This window comes from Gadus morhua, chromosome 15 (genome assembly GCF_902167405.1).
Source record: "Gadus morhua chromosome 15, gadMor3.0, whole genome shotgun sequence".
NCBI classification, from domain to species: Eukaryota; Metazoa; Chordata; class Actinopteri; order Gadiformes; family Gadidae; genus Gadus; species Gadus morhua.
Genome location: NC_044062.1, coordinates 1318372 through 1343163, shown reverse-complemented (window position 1 = coordinate 1343163; position 24792 = coordinate 1318372). Strand labels below are relative to the sequence as shown.

Below are 24792 nucleotides of genomic sequence, written 5' to 3'. Positions count from 1 at the left end.
TCACACTATCGGCGCCCGGGAGATAATTATGCGTGGGTGTTTTACTACTACTGTGTGTGTGTGTGTGTGTGTGTGTGTGTGTGTGTGTGTGTGTGTGTGTGTGTGTGTGTGTGTGTGTGTGTGTGTGTGTGTGTGTGTGTGTGTGTGTGTGTGTGTGTGTGTGTACATTTCTCAGCGCTAATGACGGTGTTTATTTGACAGAGAGCTCAGCAGGCCGCCGCCGCTGAGCTGCTACGAAGGCTACACGATGAAGAGCGCTCACACACCACGCCGCCTCGCTTAGCGAGCGCCGCGCTACGGTGCTGCGTCGCCTCCTACTGTTTTTATTAATACTTCTGTCAGAAACATTAAAAGCCGCGGCTGGTTGCCTCGTGCGATGCGGAGACGGAGAGAGAGAGGCTCCGTCAACACGTGTTCTCGGAGCACAACGCGCTGCTAGCCACGAGGGGAAGCTGCTGCTACGCTCTCCCGTGGCTAGCGCGCTCCGCTAATGAGGAAAGATGAGCTCCGGATGGCAGCACTGGGAGATCCAACGCCCCCCCCTAGAGGGATCAAGGCCGAACTACGGGCTAGGTCGGCCTTGGCGCTTTGGTGTTATGGTTTTGTTGTGTGTTGTTATCTGAAGCCTGGGTCAGAGTACACAAATTCTAACTTCGGACTGATTGTGAATGTCGGAAAAAAAACGACATGGAGCTGTGTTCACTCGGTATAGTTTGACACGGTCCAAACGTAATGTCTAGCGTGTATAAATTACAATTCCTACAGCGAAAATTTCACTAGGTGGTTAAGACAGAGTTAGTCAGGCTTCAAACTTGCTGTGCCCCGTCTTCCGGTCAAAGCAACATGCTCGGAGGCCTCATAATCAACGCGATTGACGTTGGTGACCAAAAGCGTTCTAAATGGTAAATGGACTGCATTTATATCGCGCTTTCATCCAAAGTGCTTCACAATATTGCCAGACATTCACCCATCCATGCACACATTCACCACCGACGGCGGAGTCCACCACGCAGGGCGACAGCCAGCGCCTCGGGAGCAGTCAGGGTTATCGGCCTCGCTCAGGGACACCTCGACACTCGCTAGGAGGAGCCGGGGGTCAGCCCTACCTCCTCCCCAGGGTCCAGCTCCTGCAGGATGGTGTGCATGTCGGCGCAGGCGTGCGTGTGGGAGCAGGGCGTCGCCACGCAGGTCCCCGCCGAGTCCGCGGGCGTGGCGGGCGTGTCGGTGAGCGAGGGGAAGAAGGTCAGGTGGTCGGGGTCCAGGCACGCCTCCTCCTCCTCTCCTGGCGCTCCCTCCAACAGGATCCTGGTCTCTGGAATACCGGGAGCAGAGCAGAGACACGTGTTCCCGACAGCCACTCCGCCTTCATCGAGGGCGGGCTGGAGGCAAAGGGGGAACTAGTTGATGGAATATTTACCAGATTCCAGTCCGTTCTGGTTCTCCTCAGCCAATCGGGAGTTTGAATGGAGACGACTCGTCCCTGGCAGCTGTCATCAGAATGCGTCACATAGCAGTGAGGTACAGTGAGGGGCCGCACACTTTAAACGCACACTATAAACACGATTCACTCAAATTATGTGGTACCACAATACTCAGTATTTGTAAAGATCTGCACTTATTGGATGTCGTACTTAAGGTACGGCCACACTGAACGCGTTATACGCGTATGAGGCGTAGAAAAGCGGCATTTTTGCATAAGGAACCATTGGTTTAGGGGCGTAGATGCGTTACATGCGCTAAAGCAGCGCGTGTAACGCGTTAGTTAGTACTTAGTTGTATAGCATCTTATCCTAGCTATCTCGGTTGTGTACGGGGAATGGGTTAACCTAGTGATAGTTAGTGCTTGGCACTTGGTTCTATGAACATCCTTACTGTACCGACAGCGGTATACATTATATATGTTTCACCTTCTTCTGACAAAGTACTTATTGTACGTTGCTATGGATACGAACGCCAAAGGCCCTGAATGTAGACCTGAAGAAGCTCCCGGGGTCGCCCCTGAACGCCCCAACCTCCCCCCCAGCCGGCTCCCCCTAGCCCCCCCTAGCCCCACCTTCTTGGAGCGGTGCTGGGCCCTCCTGCGGATGCGCGGCCGGGTGCGGTTGGGGCCCTCGGCCTCGTCCTGCACCCAGCGCCGGTCCAGCAGCACGCCGGGCCCCGGGCCGAAGAGGGCGCGCTCCCGCAGCAGCTCCTCCTCCACCTGGAGCCACCTGGAGCCGGTCCGCACCCACGCGCTGGCGCCCAGCTGGACCAGCAGGGGGCAGCAGGGGGCAGTGGGGGGGCAGTGGGGGGGCAGTGGGGGCAGTGGGGGCAGTAGGGGCAGTAGGGGCAGTAGGGGGGGCAGGGAGAGACGGAGAGAGGGGTTGTTATGGGGGTCATGTCAGGTGGTTTTATTTCATTTCTTTCAGTCCATGTGAAGTCGATTTTAAAGAAACTATTCTTAATAAATGACCCTGTGTTTATAATGAAGGACTTTCACTAGGAGAATGAATCTATATAATGTAATAATAATAATAAGATTATAATTAATAAGAACGTTTTCATCACTTTAGGCTCTCTTTTTGCTGTGTGTTTGTCTGGGTTTGGCTGTGTATGGGTCTCATGTCCAACCTGTTTGTAGTTGGCCTCCATGCTCTCGAACACGCTGTGGCCCCTCAGTTGGTGACACTCCATGCAGGACAGGAACTCCTATGGAACAGACAAAAACCCTTGGTCCAAGATGAAAAGAAGGGGCCAACTCTGACCCTCTCGCCCCTCTGCTGGCAAGACGTGCACACACACACACACACACACACACACACACACACACACACACACACACACACACACACACACACACACACACACACACACACACACACACACACACACACACACACACACACACACACACACCACAGCGGCCATCATATTCCCTGACGGTATTGTTTTCCTCCTCATGCGATTACAATACGTTTGTACACAATTACATCTGCTCTAAATTGCATTCACTGGGCAAAATAAGCTATTGGCTACACTCACACAATAACCCTGTCTGGAAATGCAATCATTTGTCTGTTCTGATCCGATTAACATAAACATTAATATCACTGAGGTAAGCCGCAGTCGAGGGGAAGGTGTGTGAGGAGCAAGGTGTGTGTGTGTGTGTGGATGTGATAAGAGAATGTGCGCGTGTGTGTGTGTGTGTGTGTGTGTGTGTGTGTGTGTGTGTGTGTGTGTGTGTGTGTGTGTGTGTGTGTGTCCTATTGATTAAAAATGAAATAAATAAATAAACAAACAAGGCGGTGGTTGACACTGCAGGATGCGAGCGTTGAGCGCACACACCGGGCTCGTATCGACGGGTTTACAGCTTCATTAAGCCGATCATCACAGCAGTCCTCACTCAGAGACTAGTCAAACACCACGCGGCCGTCTTCCAGCTGACCCAGGAAACACGCTTAATTGACTGGAATCAGGCTGCCGCTCCGTTTAAAGACATCATTCCTTTTTTATTTACAGATGCTAATGATGTGTTTTGGGGGTTACAAGGTAATAAATATAAAGTAACTGAATTTAGGGGGGTAAAATGATTCCGAAGCAGAAATGGCTTGAAGCCAACGCCATGTGGATTTGAGCGAATCCGTGCGAGAGGAAACAAAGTTGACCGTGTAAACTTCTGGAGAACCCTCTGGAGAGTGAAATCAGTTTCCTCTCGACGCCTGGCTGCCCGTCGAAATGACAAGTTACGTCGAGAAGGAGAAAACAAATAGCGCAGAGTAATTTGAGGGGGGGGGGGGGGGTGGGGGAGAAACACGGGAAAATAGTTCAGACAGAAGAGAAAAATAAATAATGACGTTTGTGCGACAGATAGACAAAGCCGTCTACGGCAGCGTCATCCTCCTCCTCCTCCTAATTCCATTCCTTCATTTAGGAAAAAACATAAGTAATATATAGCATTAATTACCCCGTTTAGCAGATAGGAGCCCCATTGTCTTCCCTTTTCAACGGCGTATTAAATACACAACTCATCTCTTCGCTGTCTGCAATTACCATCAGAACATCACACTCATTTCCATTTTAATGACTTCCCAGCCACGCGCCACCTTTGATGATAAGGCAACATAATGTCAACTTCATTCTGGGCTGGCTGTGAATGTGTAATGAACTTAACGTGATCATTAGTGCTGTTAATTATCTTTCTAATATGAGGACACAGATATGATTATGCAAACGGTATTGGGCTGATGAAATAAATCTGGGGGAAGCATCGCGGCGGACGCTGTGCAGAGGCAGCGGAGTCGGTCGATTCGTCTCCATCTACTTCCCGTTCATTACCTACCGACGCGGGGCTTTGGCTGCTGCCTGTCGGCCCCACCGCTCCCAGACCGACCCGCTTTAAGCAGCGCCCGTGTGACGCATCACCGGGATACCGATACCCCAGAGCCGTCCTGTCCTCGTTCGACTTGCGAGATGAGGGGTTGATTTGATTTGAAAATATTAATAAGTATGTGTTGTGTAATTTTCATTCGAGTCTATACTAAATGAAAAATCAGGCCGGAAATGGAACTACCGTGGCTAACCAACAGGACGCGCACAGGGACTTTGTATATTGAGCTAGTTCAACTCCTGGGAGACAACAGAGCGTGTTTCGAGGTTTAGGAAAAGCTTAAACTTTCCTCTCTCTCTCGGTTTGCGTTTCAGACAGGAGGAGGAGGAGGAGGAGGAGGAGGAGTAGAAGAAGAAGAAGAAGAAGAAGAAGAAGAAGAAGAAGAAGAAGAAGAAGAAGAAGAAGAAGAAGAAGAAGAAGAAGAAGAAGAAGAAAACCATTCATCACCCTCACCGAGAGCCTGTCAAATACTGATATGATAAAGAACAACATCAAATGAATCATGTTTTCATCAGATTGGTACCAGCGTAATTGCCAACTTGATTTCTAGAGTGCGGCGGGCGGGGGGGGGAACTCACGTACACACACACACACACACACACACACACACACACACACACACACACACACACACACACACCAAGAGAGTCCCCACACTTTGTGGAGGGTGAGACAGACACGCAGCCGTGGTAATTTCATGCCTGTGTGCCTGAGTAATACGTCCCCGCACCCGGCTCCAGATGGCGCCACGTCTTAAGCGTTGTGGGGGAACTAATGATGTGGGCCACGTGTTTCGGGTGGGGGGGGGGAAAACAACAATAAACGCATCTTTAACCTTCAGCAGCCAACAGTGTGCCGTGGAGGGGCGGGACTCTTTCCCCGTTTCCTCTCGTACTGGATGGGCCCAACAGATATCAATTACTCTGCCCACTCAGGGGCAGTCGCACGGGATAATCCAAATCCATTTAAAGAAATAATCAAACAGCCCTACCAGGGCTGGGTAGCCTGCAGGGCACAACGTACACACACACACACACACACACACACACACACACACACACACACACACACACACACACACACACACACACACACACACACACACACACACACACACACACACACACGACAATGACAACGAACACGGTGACTTTGGGAAGAATCACTGGGAGCCACTGGGAGGGGGGTGGGAGGAGCTAATGACCTCGCACTGCATCAAGGGAAAACTGGAGTGCAACATCTGCACAAGTTGTTGTCCCCGTAAAACAAACACACACACACACACGCACACACACAAGCATTCACACACACACACACACACAAACACACTTCTGTGTATGTGTGTGTGTGTGCGTGCGTGTGTGTGTCTGTGTGTATTTCCGTGTGACCCCTGTGTGTGTGTGTCTGTGTGTAATTCCGTGTGTCCCCCTGTGTGTGTGTGTCTGTGTGTATTTCCGTGTGTCCCCCTGTGTGTGTGTGTGTGTGTGTGTGTGTGTGTGTGTGTGTGTGTGTGGGTGTGTGTGTGTGTGTGTGTGTGTCTGTGCGTGATTGTGTGTGTGTGCCTGTGTCCCCCTGTGTATGTGTGTGTCCCCCTGTGTGTGTGTGTGTGTGTGTGTGTGTGTGTGTGTGTGTGTGTGCGCGTGCGTGCGTGCGTGCGTGCGTGCGTGCGTGCGTGCGTGCGTGCGTGCGTGCGTGCGTGCGCTACCTGTACGGAGGCGGCCCCCCTCCCCAGGCGGCTGAGCACAGAGCGGACCGCCGTACTGATCAGCCCCGGTTTCCTCTGCTGCCCGCTGCTCAGCTTCCTCCGCTCAGCGTCTGAGGGACAGAGCTCCACCGTGAGACCGGGGACAGCGGGCCGGCTGACCCCTCATAGTGAGGGGGTGGAGTCGGTCAGATGGATCATAAGGCACGTTTAAAAACTGTCGTCACTGGCCAAACAAAGGTTTAAGAACACAGTCCGCTGTATGTACCTACAGTATATACAAACATTAAACTTGATTTAAAATAAGGACAGTAGCTGTGGGAACACACAGGTGTGTATGAGCACCACATGGGCCCTCATCGTGGCTCTGACCCGTGTAGATCTGCCAGGCTTTGTTCATAGTCTCCTCCCACAAGGGGCTGACGTCGCCGACGCCGGGCGGCTCCGGCCCCGTCGTCTGATTGGCCGAGATCTCGATCTTGTAGGCCTCCTCCAGGAAGTGTTGCCTCTCCGTCATGACCTTACACCAGCAGGTCTGCACCAACCACAGAAGAGCGCTTCCAGCTGGAAAAATACACACACACACAAACATGCACGCACGCACACGCACACACACACACACATACACACACACACACACACACACACACGCACACAAACATGCGCGCACGCACGCACGCACACGCGCGCACACACACACACACACAGACCGTCATCACCATCATCATGGCCTTGGCTCCCAAATGAGCTGATGATATTAAATGGAATTATTACACGGGCAAATGAGTCAAGTTGAAGCATTAAACCAATCCGTCCCATACAGGCCATTATACCTGGGTCAGAGTCCGCTCGCTGGCCGCGGAGTGCTGCGGCGCGCTTGCTGTTAAAATGAAACACCTGTGAAAACAGCCTGCGTCTCCTCTTGTGTCTGGTCTGGACCTCGCAGCCGAAACCTTCTGGGTAGCTGGAGCACATGGGACACACAACCGCACACACACACACACAAGCACACACACACACACACACACACACACGCACATACATACACAAGTCACAACGGCATGACTTAATAAGATGGGGATGAGATAAATAAATGACTGGGCACATTCTTCCGTGCGCCGCGCTTTTATTTTTTAATTAGTTCTTATACCTGCCGGAATGTATCAGCTGCAGACAGTAGAGGACGCAGGTGATGAAGGACACGTTGCCGTTGTACGTCGCCATGAGCACGTCCCAGCGCGAGGTCAGGGCTTGCAGAGTTTTGATGACAACTTCCTGTTCCGACTGCGAGCGCTGTGGGTGAGACAGGAAGTAGAGCAGGACCTTGTTTGTGCAGGAGTAGAGGGCCGACACGGTCTTCTCGCGGTGGGACTGGCCCTTCTCCAGGGCCTGGAGAACACCAAAATAAAAGCCTTGGTTAGAATAGGAGAACAATCCATCTTATTATGTCATCGAAATAGCAATTAGCTGTTTGTCAGAAGATTACATTTAGTGAAAGAATTTGAGAACATTTTATTAAATGATCAAAATGATTCAGAGTATGGTAGAAAATAACTTATTCTGAATATGATTAAAAAACGTACAAATGCATAATCTAGAACATCAACAACACATCTCTGGGAAACTATGGGCCACCATTACATTTTCAGATTCTCATAACAGCCACTTTCATTCAAAAGCAAGTTAATAAATGGATGGATGGGCAGCAATAGTGTGCGTGCGTGCGTGCGTGCGTGCGTGCGTGCGTGCGTGCGTGCGTGCGTGCGTGAGTCCCACCACGACAATCTGGTCAGCGAGGAAGTCGAGCAGGTTCTCCGGCTCTCCCAGGAACATTCCCCCATAGAGCTGCTGCACCAGGGTCCTCCCGAAGACCACCACGTTCTCCATCAGGACGGCCATCGACGTGTCTTGGTTCGGCATGTTGCATGAAGACATTCAGAAATATTACTTTTATCTACGTGCATTTTTGTGCATATATGTATTTGAACTCGATTTCACATTTATTCTATTACCATACTGTATTTGTGTGGGAATGTTTTTTACTCACTGTATTTCTATTCTCTATTTTAGCATTATCTGTGATGTTACTTTTCCATCTTGAGCAGAGCAATTGTGACTGTGACGACGTAGAACAATAATCTGAGAGCGTGTTCCTGAATCCTTGGACGCCAGCCTTCCGAGTTGCACGTTTGACGTCACTTCCGGTCTCGGAGCTTTAATAGCGTTCCTGTTCCTCTTAGTTATTGTGTCATGAAATTGGCTAGTCGTTGTTTATTGTTAGCTACATTAGCCTCTTTAGCAAACCAGGCCGACCACAAACAACACAACTTTACATTGTATTGCACACACAGCAAGACCATGCAATGTTTAAATTGGTGACCGGAATAAAGTAGCAATGTAATCAATTGTGTAAGAGCAATTAAAATCCACATTAAAATGACAAACGTGGTACAAATACAAAAAAAAAAAATCTCTTCACGGGCACAGCCATTTTGTTGAGAGCAAAATGCTCTCGGTCTACTCTCAGATTTTCGAAAGATGAAGACGAAAAGGGGGCGTGCCTTCGAGAAATGCCGCAAGAAAGCTGGGAGATCTGCGACTTTCGACTCGGAAGTCTGGCGTTCGAGGATTCAAGAACAAACCACGAGTACCCTGGAGGGGGCAGCCGGGCCGGTGGTGTGGTGTGTGGTGGTGGTGGGGTGGTGGTTGTGGTGGGTGGTGTGGGGGTGTAGCGTGGTGGTGCCTCTGACCTTGTGGGTGGAGGTGGGTGGGGTTCTCCTCCTCGCTGCTGACCATGTAGATGATCTCCATGAGGAACTCCTGCAGCTCCGTCTGGAAGCTCTGCCTCTGGTCCAGGGACGCGCCTGCAGGGGAGAACTACCCGCCCCCCCCGGGACCGTGAGGACAGCGAGACGGCCGACCGCCCTGCATGGGGCTCATTCGCTCACCGAACCAGGACCATTTGGTTGCACTTTGCTCAGGGAGAGTTACAGAATTATTTAAAAAAATAAATCTTCACTGGTGCAAATATCCTAAAACTGTGAACTCTAACATACACTGTAGATAGCGAGTGAAACGGAGAGAGTGTGTGTGTGCGTGCGTGCCGTGCGTGCGTGCGTGCCCCTATGTAGTTACATTGTGTTTCTCGAGCAGGCTTGCTAGTAGAGTGTGTGCGGCTGAGCATATCCATCTGTGTGTGGAAAAGTATATCTAGGTGTGTGTGTGTGTGTGTGTGTGTGTGTGTGTGTGTGTGTGTGTGTGTGTGTGTGTGTGTGTGTGTGTGTGTGTGTGTGTGTGTGTGTATCCTTGGGAACCTATGTCTAGACCAATGAGAATATTGTAGCAGTGAATATTGCATCTCGATTCTATGCCCGGAGCAATAACTGAGCAAAGAGCTCCCCCTTGTGGTGGAAGACGGAACATACCCAAACTTTGTTTTTAGGAGCAGGCAGATTTCAACGCTGCGTGCATTCATGTGTGCATGTGTGTGCCTCACCTCCAGTAGCAGCAGCATGGGGTGTGTGCTATGGGGGCTTGCGGGAACGTTCAGCAGGCTGTCCATCAACAGGATGCGGATGAAGTCACACACTTGCTTCCTGGTGGGATGGATCCCGTTGTCCCACTCCTCCTCGCCCCCCCCATGAGGGGGGACCTCGTGGGGTTCACTCCCGTGCTGAGGAAGGGAGCACAGAACTGTGTTCAAGCCTCTGTAGGAAGACTTATTCTGGAAAGATGTGTTCATCATCATTTGAACAGGCGAACTATCTAGTCCTTTATCAGACGATTTTTATCACATCGACTTACGGTGAATTTGGATATTCATCCCGTCATTAAGGAGCAGGTCAGTTAGGGCATCTTGCTCAAGGATACCCCAGAGGTGTGCTGCGGGCACTCAGGAATCTAACCCTGTACCCTGCGGCTGGGAATCAAACCCCCGAAAACGGTTTCAGACTAACCTCAGGGACATCGACGGGGAACACAACGCCCGCCAGTGTGTGGAGGAACTCTGCAGACGACCACAGAGGGTCTTTGGGTCTGCGGTTATGGAGCAGACAGAGGAACTGCATCACACTCCCGGGAAACTGCAACTCCCAGGGTGCAACAGGGCCCGGCGACTGGTCGCCCAGAGAATGGATGGGCTGTAACAACGGGAGGTGCATGAGGACCGTTAATTAAACAATAATATGAGTTATTTATAGATATGTATATTTGTATTTATGTATTTCTTATGTGAATTTGTATGGCTGCGTATATATATGCACAGTGTTCAATATTACAATTAGTCGATTCTTGTATTTTACTTTCTACGTTTTTATTCGGCAGACAGAAACAATACATCACAGGATTAACAAGGTACTGAATCTTATCGCTTTTCTTTCATAACAGTTGTGCTGGAGAAGCGGTAGAAAGCCTTCCTACCAGAGTCATGATGACCTTCACCAGCTCCAGCAGTATCTCAGCGGCCTCGGGACACAGCTGCTGTCCACTGGCCCCTGCTGGGTCATCCATGACCGCCTGCAGGATGTCGTCCAGCGTCTGCTGAGGACGGCACCGACGAAAGAGGGCCAGTGACACGGCATCGTGCACAACACGCAGTTAACAACGCACAGAAAGCAGTGAACAGGAACAGCAAACCAAAAAAGGAGATAAACAACCAAGTATCGTTTCTTTTAAGATGTTATCGATTTAGGTACCGAAAATATATCTAAAATCGTACTAATAAGAGTAGTAGCAATGTTAATGTAGGGGTTAGGTTAAGTATTAGGCAGCTCAACCCACGTTGCTCACAGTGTGTGCTCCATCATCAGGACAGCATGGACCAGCATGCTAAAGTGTCTAAAGCCCCCCCCCCCTCACCTGTCCCTCGGGGGCGTGGCGGGCCTTCTTCCCCAGCAGCAGCGCGGCCAGCGCCCCGTACACCTGCGGCAGGTGTGCGTGGCCGACCAGCAGGCTCTGCAGGACGTCGAAGCCTGGACAGGTGGCGCTGACGCACTCGTAGGACGAGGACTGGGCCCGCAGGTTGTCTGGGGACCGGGTCACAATCGGCTGTTACAGTTCAAGGCTGATGAAGATGGGGTTAGATGGAGGGCACGTCTACGTCGAGGACAGGTAGACCTTAAACACATATATATTGTGAGACACAATAGACAAAAGGGTACAGTCCCTGGAGATAGCACTTCATAAAAGGCCTCATGGTTAACTGACTTATTTCCGTAGTTTAAAATTCTTTACAAAATTAACATTTCACACAAACATAATTCCCTTAATGTCATGTTTCTGAACTGTGTTTCTTAAATTCCCGCTGCACATAGTCTCTGGGAATCCCCCTGTCCTGTAAGAGTCCAACCAGTGTCTGGACGCGCTGCTGCGACGTCCTCATCCTCTGTCTGGGATCAATAAGCCCATCTGTACATGCCAGAGTAAGACGCATGTGATCGCTGATCTGGAAGGATGTGCAGACGGCTCTCAACGTCATGACGGGGAAACACACCCATGAGGGCTAAGGGCTCCTCCGGGCTCTCTGTGAGGGGGCCGGCCAGCACCCCCTCCCTGAAGCCGTCCAGCTGGCTGGGGTGGGCCAGCAGGTGGCTGAGCAGCACCAGACCCAGCTGCACCGTGGAGGGGTGCAGGTGAGGCTGCAGGAACAGCAGGAACCAATCATGGCCCAGCGTTAGGAACAGGCTCTCCTGTTGCCTGGTGGTGAAACAAGATCATCACTGTAACGGGCACATCCTGGTCAAAGAGCAACAATATCAGAGTTTAAACTATGAAATGTGTTTGTGTGTGGCGTCTAGTTTAGATCAGTTCAACCTTATGGTCATTGCACAATACAACTCAATACTGTAAGCCTCCAAGCATGCAAGTAGCATAAGGTGCAGGTAAATAGGGTTAACGTGTGTAAACGTGAGTGAATATACAACCCTATGAATATGACATGGGGGTTTAATGAGGTATTGAAATAGTTTCCATTTCAGGGATTTTTCTATGGATTAAGGGATTAGGTTCAATGACTGTATGTGGGCTTATAGTTGGGAGGCATCACATGAGGGTATACTTACTCTACATTCAGAGAGCTGTCTGAGATGAGTTCACAGAGGGAGAGTAACAGCTGGTTCCGTATCAGAAAAGGGCATGCTGGGATATAGAAGACGGGTACAGGTTATCATGTTAACACGCACCACACGAATGTAACCCAAGCGGTGGTTGAGCTGTCAGGTGGAATATACCTATGTCCTTTCCAGGGACCCCACTGTCAGAGCTCCAATCACAGCTCTCTGACGACCGGGGGGGCGGGAGACTGTAGACCAGGAAGAGCCCGAGTCTGATCAGACGCAACATAAAGAACACATCAGATAAAAACATTCGATCACGTTTAAATTAACATTTAAACACAGGTCATCTCAGGTGGCTCCTCGTTAACAATACTGACAAGTGGTGGTCGGGCGCAGTACCTGGATATGTCTCCGGTGGCAAAGTGTTCCCTGAGGAGACGTGTGATGATGCCCGTGACGAGCTTGACTTTTCCAACGGTGACAGCGGGGTCACAGAGCAGGAAGAGAAGCTTCTGCAGCAGGCCTTCACCACGCATGGCCACGGCCCGATCCCCACTGGGAGACACGCACACAGGAAGGGACGGAGGACAAAGCACCAGGGAGAGAGACAGACAGAGACAGAGAGAGAGAGAGACAGACATAGACAGAGAGAGAGAGAGACAGAGAGAGAGACAGACAGAGACAGAGAGAGAGAGACAGACAGAGAGAGGGAGAGAGAGACAGACAGAGACGGAGAGAGAGAGACAGACAGAGAGATGGAGAGAGACAGACAGAGACAGAGAGAGACAGAGACAGAGACAGAGACAGCGAGAGAGAGAGAGAGAGAGAGAGAGAGAGAGAGAGAGAGAGAGAGAGAGAGAGAGAGAGAGACAGACAGACAGAGACAGAGACAGAGAGAAAGACAGAGAGAGGGAGACAGACAGAAACAGAGAGAGAGGGAGACAGACAGAAACAGAGACAGAGACAGACAGACAGACAGACAGACAGACAGACAGACAGACAGACAGACAGACAGACAGACAGACAGACAGACAGACAGACAGACAGACAGACAGACAGACAGAGAGAGAGAGACAGACAGAGACAGAGAGAGAGAGACAGACAGAGAGAGAAAGACAAATAGAGACAGACAGAGATATGTATCCATCAAGTACTCTTCCCACAGACAGCAAATCTAATTCAGCGCTTCAAAACATTCAGCCACGCCACACTCATCAACCTCCATGACCGATTCCTTTGGACATGGACCGGGATATGGACCTGATCATGTTGTAACTGTCAGGATATTGAGGACATCGTCACACCAAGGCTGATACTGTTGTACTTGGGGGAGGTATTGAAGTAGTATGTTGTAGCAAGCTTGTAATAGATGTACCAGTTCCAGGAACCTCTGGGTGTTGACCAGACAGCCCATGAGATGTGGTCCGTCACCCTGGACAATGTCGTCCTTTCAATCCTTAATCAATCTTCCTGTGTGAGATCTCTACATTACGTTATGTTGACAGCAGTAGCACATATTTGTGTTCAGCTCAGCACTGTAGTCAATGTCCCACATCGGGACATCAGGTCGTCACTACAGGGTGTGGAGAATGTGTTCTGAATGGCTCACGAGCAATACCTTGAAGCCTTTAAGATGTCATCTAAGTGACTGAGCACCGAGAGGTCCAGGTTGTTAGCGGAGTTGTGCCACATCTGAAAAACAGAAAGACAGAGTGAGAGAAATTAAGGAGACCTAAAGAGTCACAAGCCTGAAACCAAAACACACTTCACACAATAACAGCCCAGATAACACCCCAGGGTTCTCTCAGATACCTCCAAGTTACAGAGCAGAGATCTGAAGGCCGCTGCGCTGTAGAGGTAGTCCGACCCCGGGCCCTGCTCCACGTAGCGGCAGAGATACAGAACCAGCTGGAGCGTTCTCCCGCTGACCATACTGCCCTTCATCTTCAGCAGGAACGTCAACAGCTGGAGGAACACAATCGGGGCTCATTCACAAACAAAGCATCCCAAACACGGGTTTAAATAACGTGTCATCATCTAGATGAACACACATTCTCTTCTACAGTTTACTGCTGAGTCTTTTAGCCAACTCTCTATCCAAAGCAAGTTACAGCGATGCTAGTCACATTAAGCAGCTAGAGGTGAGGGCACCTAGCTATAGGACGCAGACAGATAATATTAATAATAATAAGATCGTTTTTTTACAGCGCTTTTCTTGGTACTCAAAGACGCTTTACAAAAAGGAATGCATACAGACAGTACAGACACTCAAACAAAAGGCAAATAAACAACCCTACAACAACAGACCACCCATTAAGAGAGGGGGGGAGGTGGACGATGGCGGAGGATGCTTTGGTGTTGTGGCCGGTCTAAACCACAGCCCCCCCCCCCCCAGACCTGGTATCCGCTGATGCGGCTCATCTCCTGCTGCATGACGGCGTTGGTCTCCAGCACGGAGACGAGAACCTTCACCGCGGTGTACAGCGAGCCGTCGTCGGGCGCCATGGCGATGAGGCTGAGGATCACCTGCGGCCCGCCGGTGTACAGGAAGCCGTCGGAGGCGCTGCTGGGGCTGAACGTCCGCGTGCCTGGAGGACGAGAGAGGAGCCGTGAGCCTGAGAGGCAGCGACGCCCGGGGGCGTGGCTCCCGGAGGTGAGCGTCCCACCAGCGTACCGAAGCGTCCCACCAGCGCCGCGCCGATGGTGCGGGCCGTTCCGTTGAGGTGCTGGCTGATGTTCTGGACCAGCAGCACGGGGGTCGATTGGTCCCTGGACGCTATTCCTATCTGCAACGACCACAACAACGCTAACATCACCAACAGCGCAAACATCAGTATTAACGATGCTAATGGTGCTGGCAGTGCTAACAATGCTAGCAATGCTAACAGAGCTAATCATGCTAACAATGCTAACAGAGCTAATCATGCTAACAATGCTAACAGAGCTAATCATGCTAACAATGCCAACAGTGCTGAATGTGCAAACAGTGCTAACAGACGGTACACACTTTAAACAGGAGTTCACTTTACCTCTTTGGCGATGAGTCTGCCGTCCACCTCGTTAAAGTCATCCCTGATTTGTGCGACAGTGGTCACCGTGGTAACAGCTGGATTGATGCCAAACGAGATCCTCTCCTCGGTGACCAGCCTGAGGGGCGGGGTCACAGCCTCGGCCTCGGGGCCTGACAAACACAGTCACTACACCGTGAAGGAACAGAGCCGATGCACGCATCAACACGTTCCACGGGGCAAACCACTGATACAGGCGAGAACAGGCTAGACAGAGCCTAACACTAACCCTAACCGATCACGTAGGTATGAAGGCATTTGACTGAGTGAAACTCATAACACACGCAGCAGCAGGCCCCGGGGGGATAACCTATAATGCACGTCTGAACTGGCTCAACGTGACAAACTCACGATGCCACAACGGCAGGAAGGGAGGGTAGAAATGATCAATTTGAAAAAAGAAAATTGCATGGGGAAATTTAGAAATCTTTAATCTTTAAAATAGTACAATGTTATATCTGTAACCTTAACTCAATTATTTTCTAGTAAGAAGCCTTAGGGCAGAATATCAAAGTGTCTAAAGTGTATAACGGTTTGCATCAACCCTATTGGTGCATCGATATCGTCCAATAGGGTCGTGACTCACCAGTGTTCTCCAGCGCCAGGTAGTTGCCCAGGTAACCCGTGCCCTGGGCGTAGACGCTGCCCACGGCGTCCGGACTCAGGACCTCCTCGAAGAGGTACGCGGGCCCCACGCGCCACACCAGCGCCGCGTGCTCCTTCCACACCGACGGCGTTCCGATCAGCGCGCACACGTCAACCACCGCCGTGGGGTCCATGGAGACGAGGCTGCCAGGGAACGGCTGGATGTAACGCATCTGGACCCGGAGAAGAGCGGGAATGTGGAGGTTTAACACTTGTTGTGGAAAAGGTTAATGGTAAATGGACTTCACATTCACCCCTTCATGCACACATTCACACTCCTCCGGCGGAGTCCACCATGCAAGGCGACATCCAGCTGGTCAGGAGCATTCAGGGTGAGGCGTCTCGCTCAGGGACACCTCCACAGTCATCTAGGAGGAGCCGGGGATCGAACTAGCGACCTTGCAGGTACCAGCCAACCCACTGCTGTACACAGTAGCGCTCTGCGATACTGTGTCATATGGTTCTCAACATCGGGAAACAACCACAAACTCTGAGAGGGGTTAATGGCGTGCTTTAATTATTGAGCCAGAATCAGATGGGTTATTGAAACAGCCGTTAAGAGTAAAGAACAGGCTAGACCAGAACGAGTTTAATCCTCAGAGCTACCCACAAAGAAATGCTTTGCCCGTGTTCATCCTTTTGTTCTGGAGGACCTGTCTGCTGCCTATGGTTCTGTCCACCTTCAGCAGACAGTGAACAGAAGAGGACAGCACTATTCTCTCCCCTGTTTGAAGCCCCTCCTACCGCCCACCCCACTGTTCTGGCCGTGGCCTCACCTTGGCCGTCCCGACAGGCTTGCCGTTGAGGTAGGCGTTCAGCTTGCAGCTCTTCTTGAGGTCCTTGGCGAGGACCACGGCCAGGTGGTGCCACTGACCTGGGGTCAGCGCCCCGGGGCAGCGGAGTCGCACCGACACGGGAAGGGAGGTGGGCGTGGTCACATCCGGCTCCATCATGTCTGATTGGTCGGAGGAGCAGGAGCATGTTAGCTTTTATGTTCCATTGCAGGTTTAAGCTCACAGGTCGAATCACTCATCCACTGAGAGCTGTTAGACTCCATAAGGGTCTGGGTTCGAACCCCAATGTCCACAACCACGTCTACCAGACGCCATTGAGTAAGAAGCGCTAACCCCGAAATGCATGTAGTAAATTACTATAGTAAAAACAAAGGCTTTACAATAAGGCTCCATTGATGAACCATCAATTAACATTAGTTGATAGTGATGCAGTAATAAGCATTTACTAACTGTTAACTAATGATCTAGTAAACATTAACTAATGGTGTTAATGTTTCCTTGTGTTGTTCATGTTAACTAAGGTACCAGTGTTCACGTTAACAATGGTATTCAGTTATAAATGAGTTAATGTGGTTAGGGTTAGCAGTAACCCTAACCAACCAACCCAAACCCCTATGCTCATGCTATATAATAACACTTTTAAATGAATTAACTGATGTTAATTGTTGAATTCATGTTTAATTGATGTTCCCTTATTATAGTATATTACAGTGCAGCCAAAGCCTAGACAGAGATATGTTATGGAGCGTTGTCTCGACATGAACCCCTCTTCATCACCGAGGAAGGTGAAGGGCTCCTCCTCCGTGGAGACGACCAGGCATCCGTCGTGGGCCGAGAAGGAGACGGACAGACAGACGTACTGCTGCTCCGAGCGCGACATGTGGCGCACCACGCTCAGCAGGCGGACGGGGTGTGAGTCGCACGCGGAGCTGAAGCGGTTGATCTGGAACCAGCAGCAGTAGGACAGGCCGGCCGCCGGGGGGAACCCGCGGCACTCTGCGCGGAGCGGACACAGAGCAGGGAGGGTTCTACTGACGGTCGGGGATCGATGGTTCAAACTGCATTTGTCTGGTCTGCTTTTTATTTTGAGGCTAGCTCCAGATGACATTTGGCAAATTTTGCAAAGATGAGGGTCGTGGAAAAAGGTAACATGAGTTTTGTTATGCTGCGGCAGATTCAGATGACATCACGAAGATCCCTTAAAGTTAGCATCGACATTAACGAATGTACTTTGAATATTTATGAAAATATGAAATATGAAAATTCTGAACCAAAAAGTATTTTTGCATTGTACCTTTAACTGTTTTGTTTCTTTGTTGCAATGTTGTGTTGTACATCATATTAATGGAAGAACGTTTAAGCAGCATTCACTCATTAGCACTTAATGATACAGCTCTTATAGTTTAATTTAAATAGTTATCGGATGATTAGATTGTTCTCCGCCCCATTATGAATTTGCCTCGAGTAAAGGGCGGGGGCTAAATGACGGAATGACACTTGAGTGTAAATGTGAATTCAAACGGTCTGCTGCTCCCTTACCTCCTCCCACTCCTCCTGTCGGGATGGCATCGGCGTTCACTCCCTTCACTGTGGCCAGCGAGGGCAGGAACAGACCGCTGCAACACGCGTCAGACAGCATCCCACAACCAGGGTTACGGCACATCCTCCAAGTTACCTGACAGCTCCTTCCCCATTAACCTTGCTAAGTTCATACATTTTTTTATATATTACTTGATATTTTTATCTTATCCCTAAATTAATAATAATTATTATTTTTTGATATATTGTTTTTGTTCTACTATTTGAGTTCCTATGACTGTCCTGTACTGTACCTTACGATGTGACATCCACAGATCCCATTGAGAATTAATAAAGTGATTGTTCATCGTACTGGCACCAGTTCAAACTAACAACCCAAAGACCCAAAACTCAACTAAGGAAAAACGTCTTCAGCCTTCGAGTGACCAAAAATATGGAACAACCTACCATCAGAAGTGGCGAACGCACCAGGTGTCAATTGTTTCAAGAACAGAATGGATAGATGCTGGAAAAATCAACAAATACTCTACAACTATAAGGGCGACATAGACAACTCCCAAAACATAAGTACCAGCCAACACCCGGTAAGGTGTAGACCTGATCACAGTGGCCACTGGAGCCAGCGATCAGAAGAGAACCTAAGGTAACCTGAGGGATTACGCCGTGTTCACACTACATGCGTCCGTCCACAGATGGGGGCTTTTGAAAAGTTGAACATTTCTAAACTCTTTCACTCAGGCCACGGAGCCGACAGAACGGACGGACCCACAATGCATTGCGCGAGCGCCCCCGTGCAAACTCAATGAGGTCCGTCGACGGACGGAGGTGGTGTGAACACGGCGTTAATCGTGGAGCGCACCGGACCCACCCGTATCCGCTCTCGGTCATGTCGAACTCCACGAAGGCGGGCGAGGAGGACAGCCGGTGCGGTCTGGAGCTGCGCGGCGAGGTCATGGACACCAGGCTGACCATGTGGTGGAGGGGCAGCGTGCAGCCCTCGGACGGCGAGCTCAGCAGGCTGAAGGAGCGCTGCAGAGCCTGGCCCGCCGGGGGAGCCGGGGGGGCGCCGGGGGCGTCCGTCTCTGGAGGAACAGCGGGGATGGGGCGGAGGAGACAGGGGGGAAACACGCACTCGGAAATCAGAACACACGTCTGTAACATGCAGACGATGGAACACATTTGAAAAAACGTTTCACCTTTCAAAGCTCGTTGAGTATTTAATTATGGTCTTTAAAAGGTTTTAAGAGTTACATGACTCTGTGTGCTTGTACCGTTTGAGGTAGACTGAGGAGGCACATGACGCTCCTTGGAAGAGTTTCTGGCCGTTTTCTCCTTCAAACACACGAGAGGGTCTCCTAAACACAGGAAAGCCCTGCAGGGAAGAAAAATACATTAAGGCCCAATCCCATTTCTACCCCTTACCCCTCCCCCTTGTTTTGAAGGGGTAAGGGTAAGGGGTAAGGGGTAGAAATGGGATAGGGCCTAATGCCCAATCCCATTTCTACCCCTTCCCCCTTCCCCTTACCCCTTCAAAACAAGGGGGAGGCATAAGGGGTAGAAATGGGATTGGGCCTTAGATATCATGTGAGCACAGAGCGACCTATACGTTCCTCAACCCAATGACTCGCTCAAGAAACGTAATCAGTCCGTGATATCGTTTTTTAAAGTCCAAACACTCAGACCATGCCCAACCAAGCCTTTTGATCATCCAATTAGCTAAATCTGTAGTGATAGCCTACACCAAGGAAACAACGCATCAGCTGCATCGGCTGACTTCTAGAGGCATGGACGGGAGCAAGGGCACGGGCAGCTGCTGAAGAATGTTGACCTCAAGTCGGGCAGCGTGATGGCCTGCGACGCCAGCTTCTCCAGGATGCGCGTGATGGGCATGCTGAGCGGGTGGAGGGTGTCCAGCAGTATGCCGCCGCAGTGGGCCAGGAGGGTGGAGACCAGCCCCCCCTCGCACATGATCTGCCGGTTGCGCTCGGACTTCACCATGGCCTGGATGTGCTGAGCCACCGAGTACTGGACCTCCATCGAGAGCTGGGGGGACAGAGGGGGAGAGCGGGCTGAGCCACCGAGTACTGGACCTCCATCGAGAGCTGGGGGGACAGAGGGGGAGAGAGTACTGGACCTCCATCGAGAGCTGGGGGGACAGAGGGGGAGAGAGTACTGGACCTCCATCGAGAGCTGGGGGGACAGAGGGCGAGAGAGTACTGGACCTCCATCGAGAGCTGGGGGGACAGAGGGGGAGAGCGGGCTGAGCCACCGAGTACTGGACCTCCATCGAGAGCTGGGGGGACAGAGGGGGAGAGAGTACTGGACCTCCATCGAGAGCTGGGGGGACAGAGGGCGAGAGAGTACTGGACCTCCATCGAGAGCTGGGGGGACAGAGGGGGAGAGAGTACTGGACCTCCATCGAGAGCTGGGGGGACAGAGGGGGAGAGCGGGCTGAGCCACAGAGTACTGGACCTCCATCGAGAGCTGGGGGGACAGAGGGGGAGAGAGTACTGGACCTCCATCGAGAGCTGGGGGGACAGAGGGCGAGAGCGGCTGGGACCTTCTTGGCCCAGTGGGATCTCATATCGAGAGGTATGGTATGGTGGCCGTGTGGTAAAGGGGACATGTTACGCCACCAGGTGGGAGCGGGATCATCCGCTACAAGCCGTTTTGAAAATCTGCCTCTTCTGACATCACAAGTGGGCGTGTCCGCCTCGATGTGTGCCGGATAGATCGGACTAACAGCCTACCCAGTGGACTGTAGCAAACGTTGCTCATCTATCCGTCGTACATCTAGGTGGACACGCCCGTTTGTGATGTCCGAAGATTTTCAAAACGGCTTATAGCGGCTAATCCCAGTCACCCTCATGGAGGTACGATACGACCCCCTTTACGTGTTCTGAGGGGAGCGACGTGTTGGGGGTGGGCTGATACCTCAGGGTCCTCTGGGCTGAATATGGAGGGCAGGAGGCTGATGATAACCCGGATGGCCCCGGGGTTAACGATGGTATGGTCGCAGGTCAACCTGAACACAGATAACACGCCAATAACAGGGTGACGACTTTAAACAACCCCCACTAACTCACGTTAGCTCCAAGTTAAACAACAGAGCTGATCTCAAACCCAACCTCCTCTATTATGACAGACAGAGAGACACACAGACAGACAGACAGAGAGACACACAGACAGACAGACAGACAGACAGACAGACAGAGAGACACACAGACACACAGACAGACAGACAGACAGACCCCCCCCCTACCTTAGCTGGGACTCGGAGCAGACCAGGGACGAGCTGGGGCGTCTGGGCCTCCCGGCGCCGTGGTCCTGGGACGTCCCGTCTGTCTCCGGGCCGCCGTTCAGCGTGTCCGTCCCCGCCGGCCCGGCGACCGCCTGCCCTTTGACCTCTCCGTCCCTCGGCTTGACCTCGGCCTCCGGCGCCGCCTCCGGAGCGCAGTAGGTCCCCGTGGCGAACTGGTCCAGGGAGGAGAGCAGCCTGAGGCAGGTCCGCAGAGTGGGGGGCAGGACGGGCCCCGCCCCCCCGGCCGCGGGCGGGGGAGGAGACGAAGAAGAAGAAGAAGGAGAAGAAGAAGAAGGAGCAGATGCGGGTTTTTCCGCCAGCTCGACAAACTTATGGAAGCTGACCCCGCGGGAGGGTTTGTACTCGGGGGCGTCAGGGGAGCGGCGCCCGGACCGCCGGCGGGCCCCTGGACCGGGCCGCGCCCTCTGGAAGCAGCCCAGCTGGAGCAGGGCGTCGGCCAGCTTCTCGTAGAAGCCGCCGGTGTGGAAGTGGTGCGCGTTGACGGGGTGCAGGCACACGGCCAGCGCCAGGATGTGGAGGGTGGAGAGGAGGATGTCCAGGGCGGCCTGCTGGTTCAGGCTGTCCCACACGGGGCCCTGGGGGGGGTGGCAGAGGGCCCCCTCCATCTCCACCGCCAGGGACAGCAGCCCGGTGAAGCCCCCCGCCCGCCTGAAGGCATCCCAGCTGTGGGGGCTCTCTATCACCCTCAGCACCGACTGACACACACAGAGGGACGCGCACACACACACACACACACACACACACACACACACAGAGGGACGCACACACACACACACACACAGAGGGGCGCGCACACACACACACACACACACAGAGGGACGCACACACACACACACACACACACACACACACACAGAGGGACGCACACACACACACACACACACACACACACACACAGAGGGATGCACACACACACACACACACACACACACACACACACACACACACACACACACACACAGAGGGACGCACACACACACACACACACACACACACACACACACACACACACACACACACACACACACACACACACACACACACACACACACACACACACACACAGTCAACTATGCAACATCTGCAGAGCCCAAGACAAACCAAGTTTCACACATTCGCCGACAGCATTTTATTTTTGACACAATTCTCCTGAACGTCCAAAACTCAAACAGGTTTTCCAATTTGAAATTAAAATAGAGCAATGACAAATAGACAAAAAGACAACGCCGTAACAAATCATCTCCGGAAAACAGTTTTGAGGGGTGAACAAAACCCGATTAGCTTTATTCAATTTTGAGAGCTAATCCATCAGGTAGGTAACGTGAGCCGCACAACGCACCGCAATGTGATTAGATGAAACTGGAGTAATCACAATGGCTTCCAACACTTGCCAACACAGGTCACACACAATCTGATTGCCACGTGCATTAACCAGGTTAACGCAAAAAACACTGTCACGCACGCACACACAACCACACACGCGGACAGATACACTAATCCACACACACACACCCAAAGACTTTGATATACTCATCCACACACGGATAGATATACTCAGCCACACACACACACACACACACACACACACACACACACACACACACACACACACACACACACACACACACACACACAGTCTGCCAGTGAGTTCTTGTTTCGCCGCCGTCTATAAAGCGGACACATCCAGTCGGTGTGTAACTCCGTTAGCCCTAATCATATCTCCGTCCCACTCTGATCCCGTTGGGGGGGTAATCTTTAGAGTGCCTCGTCACGCCGCCGACGCCCTAATCAAATCCAGCCCAGAATTAACAGCTAAACCGGTATTAGCAAATCAATCTGCATTTGTTCCTAACGCAATCAGGGCCCCGCCGGCCACGATAATAAATTCACTACCTAATTATGTTTTAAGTGCATTACAATTTGGTGCGATTGGTTGTTAGGTGACAATGTGTGGCGCGCGTGTGTGTGTGTGTGTGTGTGTGTGTGTGTGTGTGTCTGTCTATGTGCGAGTGTGTGTGTGAGTCTGTGTGTGTGTGTGTGTCTGAGTGTGAGTTTGTGTGTGTGTGTGTGTGTGAGCTTGTGTGTGAGTCTCTGTGTGAGTGTGAGTGTGTGCGAGTGTGCGCGTGTGCGTGTGTGCGTGTGTGTCTGTGCGCGTGTGTCCCTCCCCTTACCTGCAGCAGGTCCCTCTTCAGGCCGAGCTCCTGCTGCGTGGACGAGCACAGCGCTCCGACAGCCGTGCTCATGAACTCCTCGGGGTTCACCTCCGCCAGCTGCTCCAGGATGCTGAGGGTGGGGGCCCGGTACTGCTCCGCGTCCACGAAGATCTTAATGTAGGGGAGCATACCCCGGTCCCGCACCGTGACTGTCACGCACACACGCACACGCACACGCACACACACGCACGCATACACGCACACACACACACGCACGCACACACACACACACACACACGCACGCACGCACGCACGCACACACACACACAGATGACATATGTTTAATGAACTGTATGACATTCTTCCTTAGCGTGTTATTGTTTGTTTAGGGTAGCCCTACAGACTTAACATTAGGGTGCATTCAGTTATCGTTGATTAACTTTAGTTAATAAAAGGAATAAGCATAAACAAACAGTTTTAATTTAATTAAAACGGTACTAGCCTCTAGTCATCATTAACTAATGTTGTTCATGATTACTAACTAAAGTTGTTCACTAAGGTAATGCTGTTGATTAATTGATACATGATTTAACCCCAATGCTAATGCTTTATAATAATGCTTATTACCGCATTAACTAATGTTAATTAAGGTGAGCCGTGTGTAGCCTTATTGTAGGCGCTCGGTGTGCTGGTCGTGGAGAGGTGCAGGGTGTACCTGTGTTCCGGACCGAGCGCAGCGTAAAGGAAGCCACCACCTCCAGCATGCAGCTGGTGAGCACCGTCTCACTCTCCTCCACGCACGAGGAAGGCTTCAGGTCCCCTGGGGGCCCGCAGCGACAGGGGTCAGCTAATACTACAGCGACAGGGGTCAGCTAATACTACAGCGACAGGGGTCAGCTAATACTACAGCGACAGGGGTCAGCTAATACTACAGCGACAGGGGTCAGCTAATACTACAGCGACAGGGGTCAGCTAATACTACAGCGACAGGGGTCAGCTAATACTACAGCGACAGGGGTCAGCTAATACTACAGCGACAGGGGTCAGCTAATACTACAGCGACAGGGGTCAGCTAATACTACAGCGACAGGGGTCAGCTAATACTACAGCGACAGGGGTCAGCTAATACTACAGCGACAGGGGTCAGCTA

At 51.5% G+C, this 24792-nt stretch overlaps 1 protein-coding gene across 2 annotated transcripts in view; it reads right to left on the bottom strand.

Annotated features, from left to right (window-relative positions):
• The window catches only part of wdfy4 (WDFY family member 4), a 59683-nt gene that overhangs the window by 23596 nt on the left and 11295 nt on the right, over positions 1-24792 (bottom strand). Inside the window, exons 12-45 of one of the 2 annotated variants that reach the window (XM_030378938.1) lie at positions 24358-24462; positions 23661-23851; positions 21430-22184; positions 21102-21192; positions 19996-20210; positions 19439-19539; positions 19036-19249; positions 18168-18244; positions 17406-17624; positions 16611-16789; positions 15776-16007; positions 15151-15302; positions 14796-14907; positions 14519-14709; positions 13934-14086; positions 13740-13813; positions 12521-12676; positions 12296-12390; positions 12128-12203; positions 11560-11762; positions 10926-11092; positions 10488-10607; positions 10025-10207; positions 9565-9741; positions 8819-8945; positions 7845-7975; positions 7219-7457; positions 6902-7032; positions 6441-6632; positions 6072-6181; positions 2611-2688; positions 2054-2245; positions 1418-1487; positions 1107-1312 (exon numbers count right to left, since the gene is read on the bottom strand). In XM_030378938.1, coding sequence (XP_030234798.1) covers positions 1107-1312; positions 1418-1487; positions 2054-2245; positions 2611-2688; positions 6072-6181; positions 6441-6632; positions 6902-7032; positions 7219-7457; positions 7845-7975; positions 8819-8945; positions 9565-9741; positions 10025-10207; positions 10488-10607; positions 10926-11092; positions 11560-11762; positions 12128-12203; positions 12296-12390; positions 12521-12676; positions 13740-13813; positions 13934-14086; positions 14519-14709; positions 14796-14907; positions 15151-15302; positions 15776-16007; positions 16611-16789; positions 17406-17624; positions 18168-18244; positions 19036-19249; positions 19439-19539; positions 19996-20210; positions 21102-21192; positions 21430-22184; positions 23661-23851; positions 24358-24462 — 5714 coding nt within the window. The remainder of the gene's footprint in view (positions 1-1106; positions 1313-1417; positions 1488-2053; positions 2246-2610; positions 2689-6071; positions 6182-6440; positions 6633-6901; positions 7033-7218; positions 7458-7844; positions 7976-8818; positions 8946-9564; positions 9742-10024; positions 10208-10487; positions 10608-10925; positions 11093-11559; positions 11763-12127; positions 12204-12295; positions 12391-12520; positions 12677-13739; positions 13814-13933; positions 14087-14518; positions 14710-14795; positions 14908-15150; positions 15303-15775; positions 16008-16610; positions 16790-17405; positions 17625-18167; positions 18245-19035; positions 19250-19438; positions 19540-19995; positions 20211-21101; positions 21193-21429; positions 22185-23660; positions 23852-24357; positions 24463-24792) is intronic. The other variant, XM_030378940.1, reaches the window with a different exon arrangement.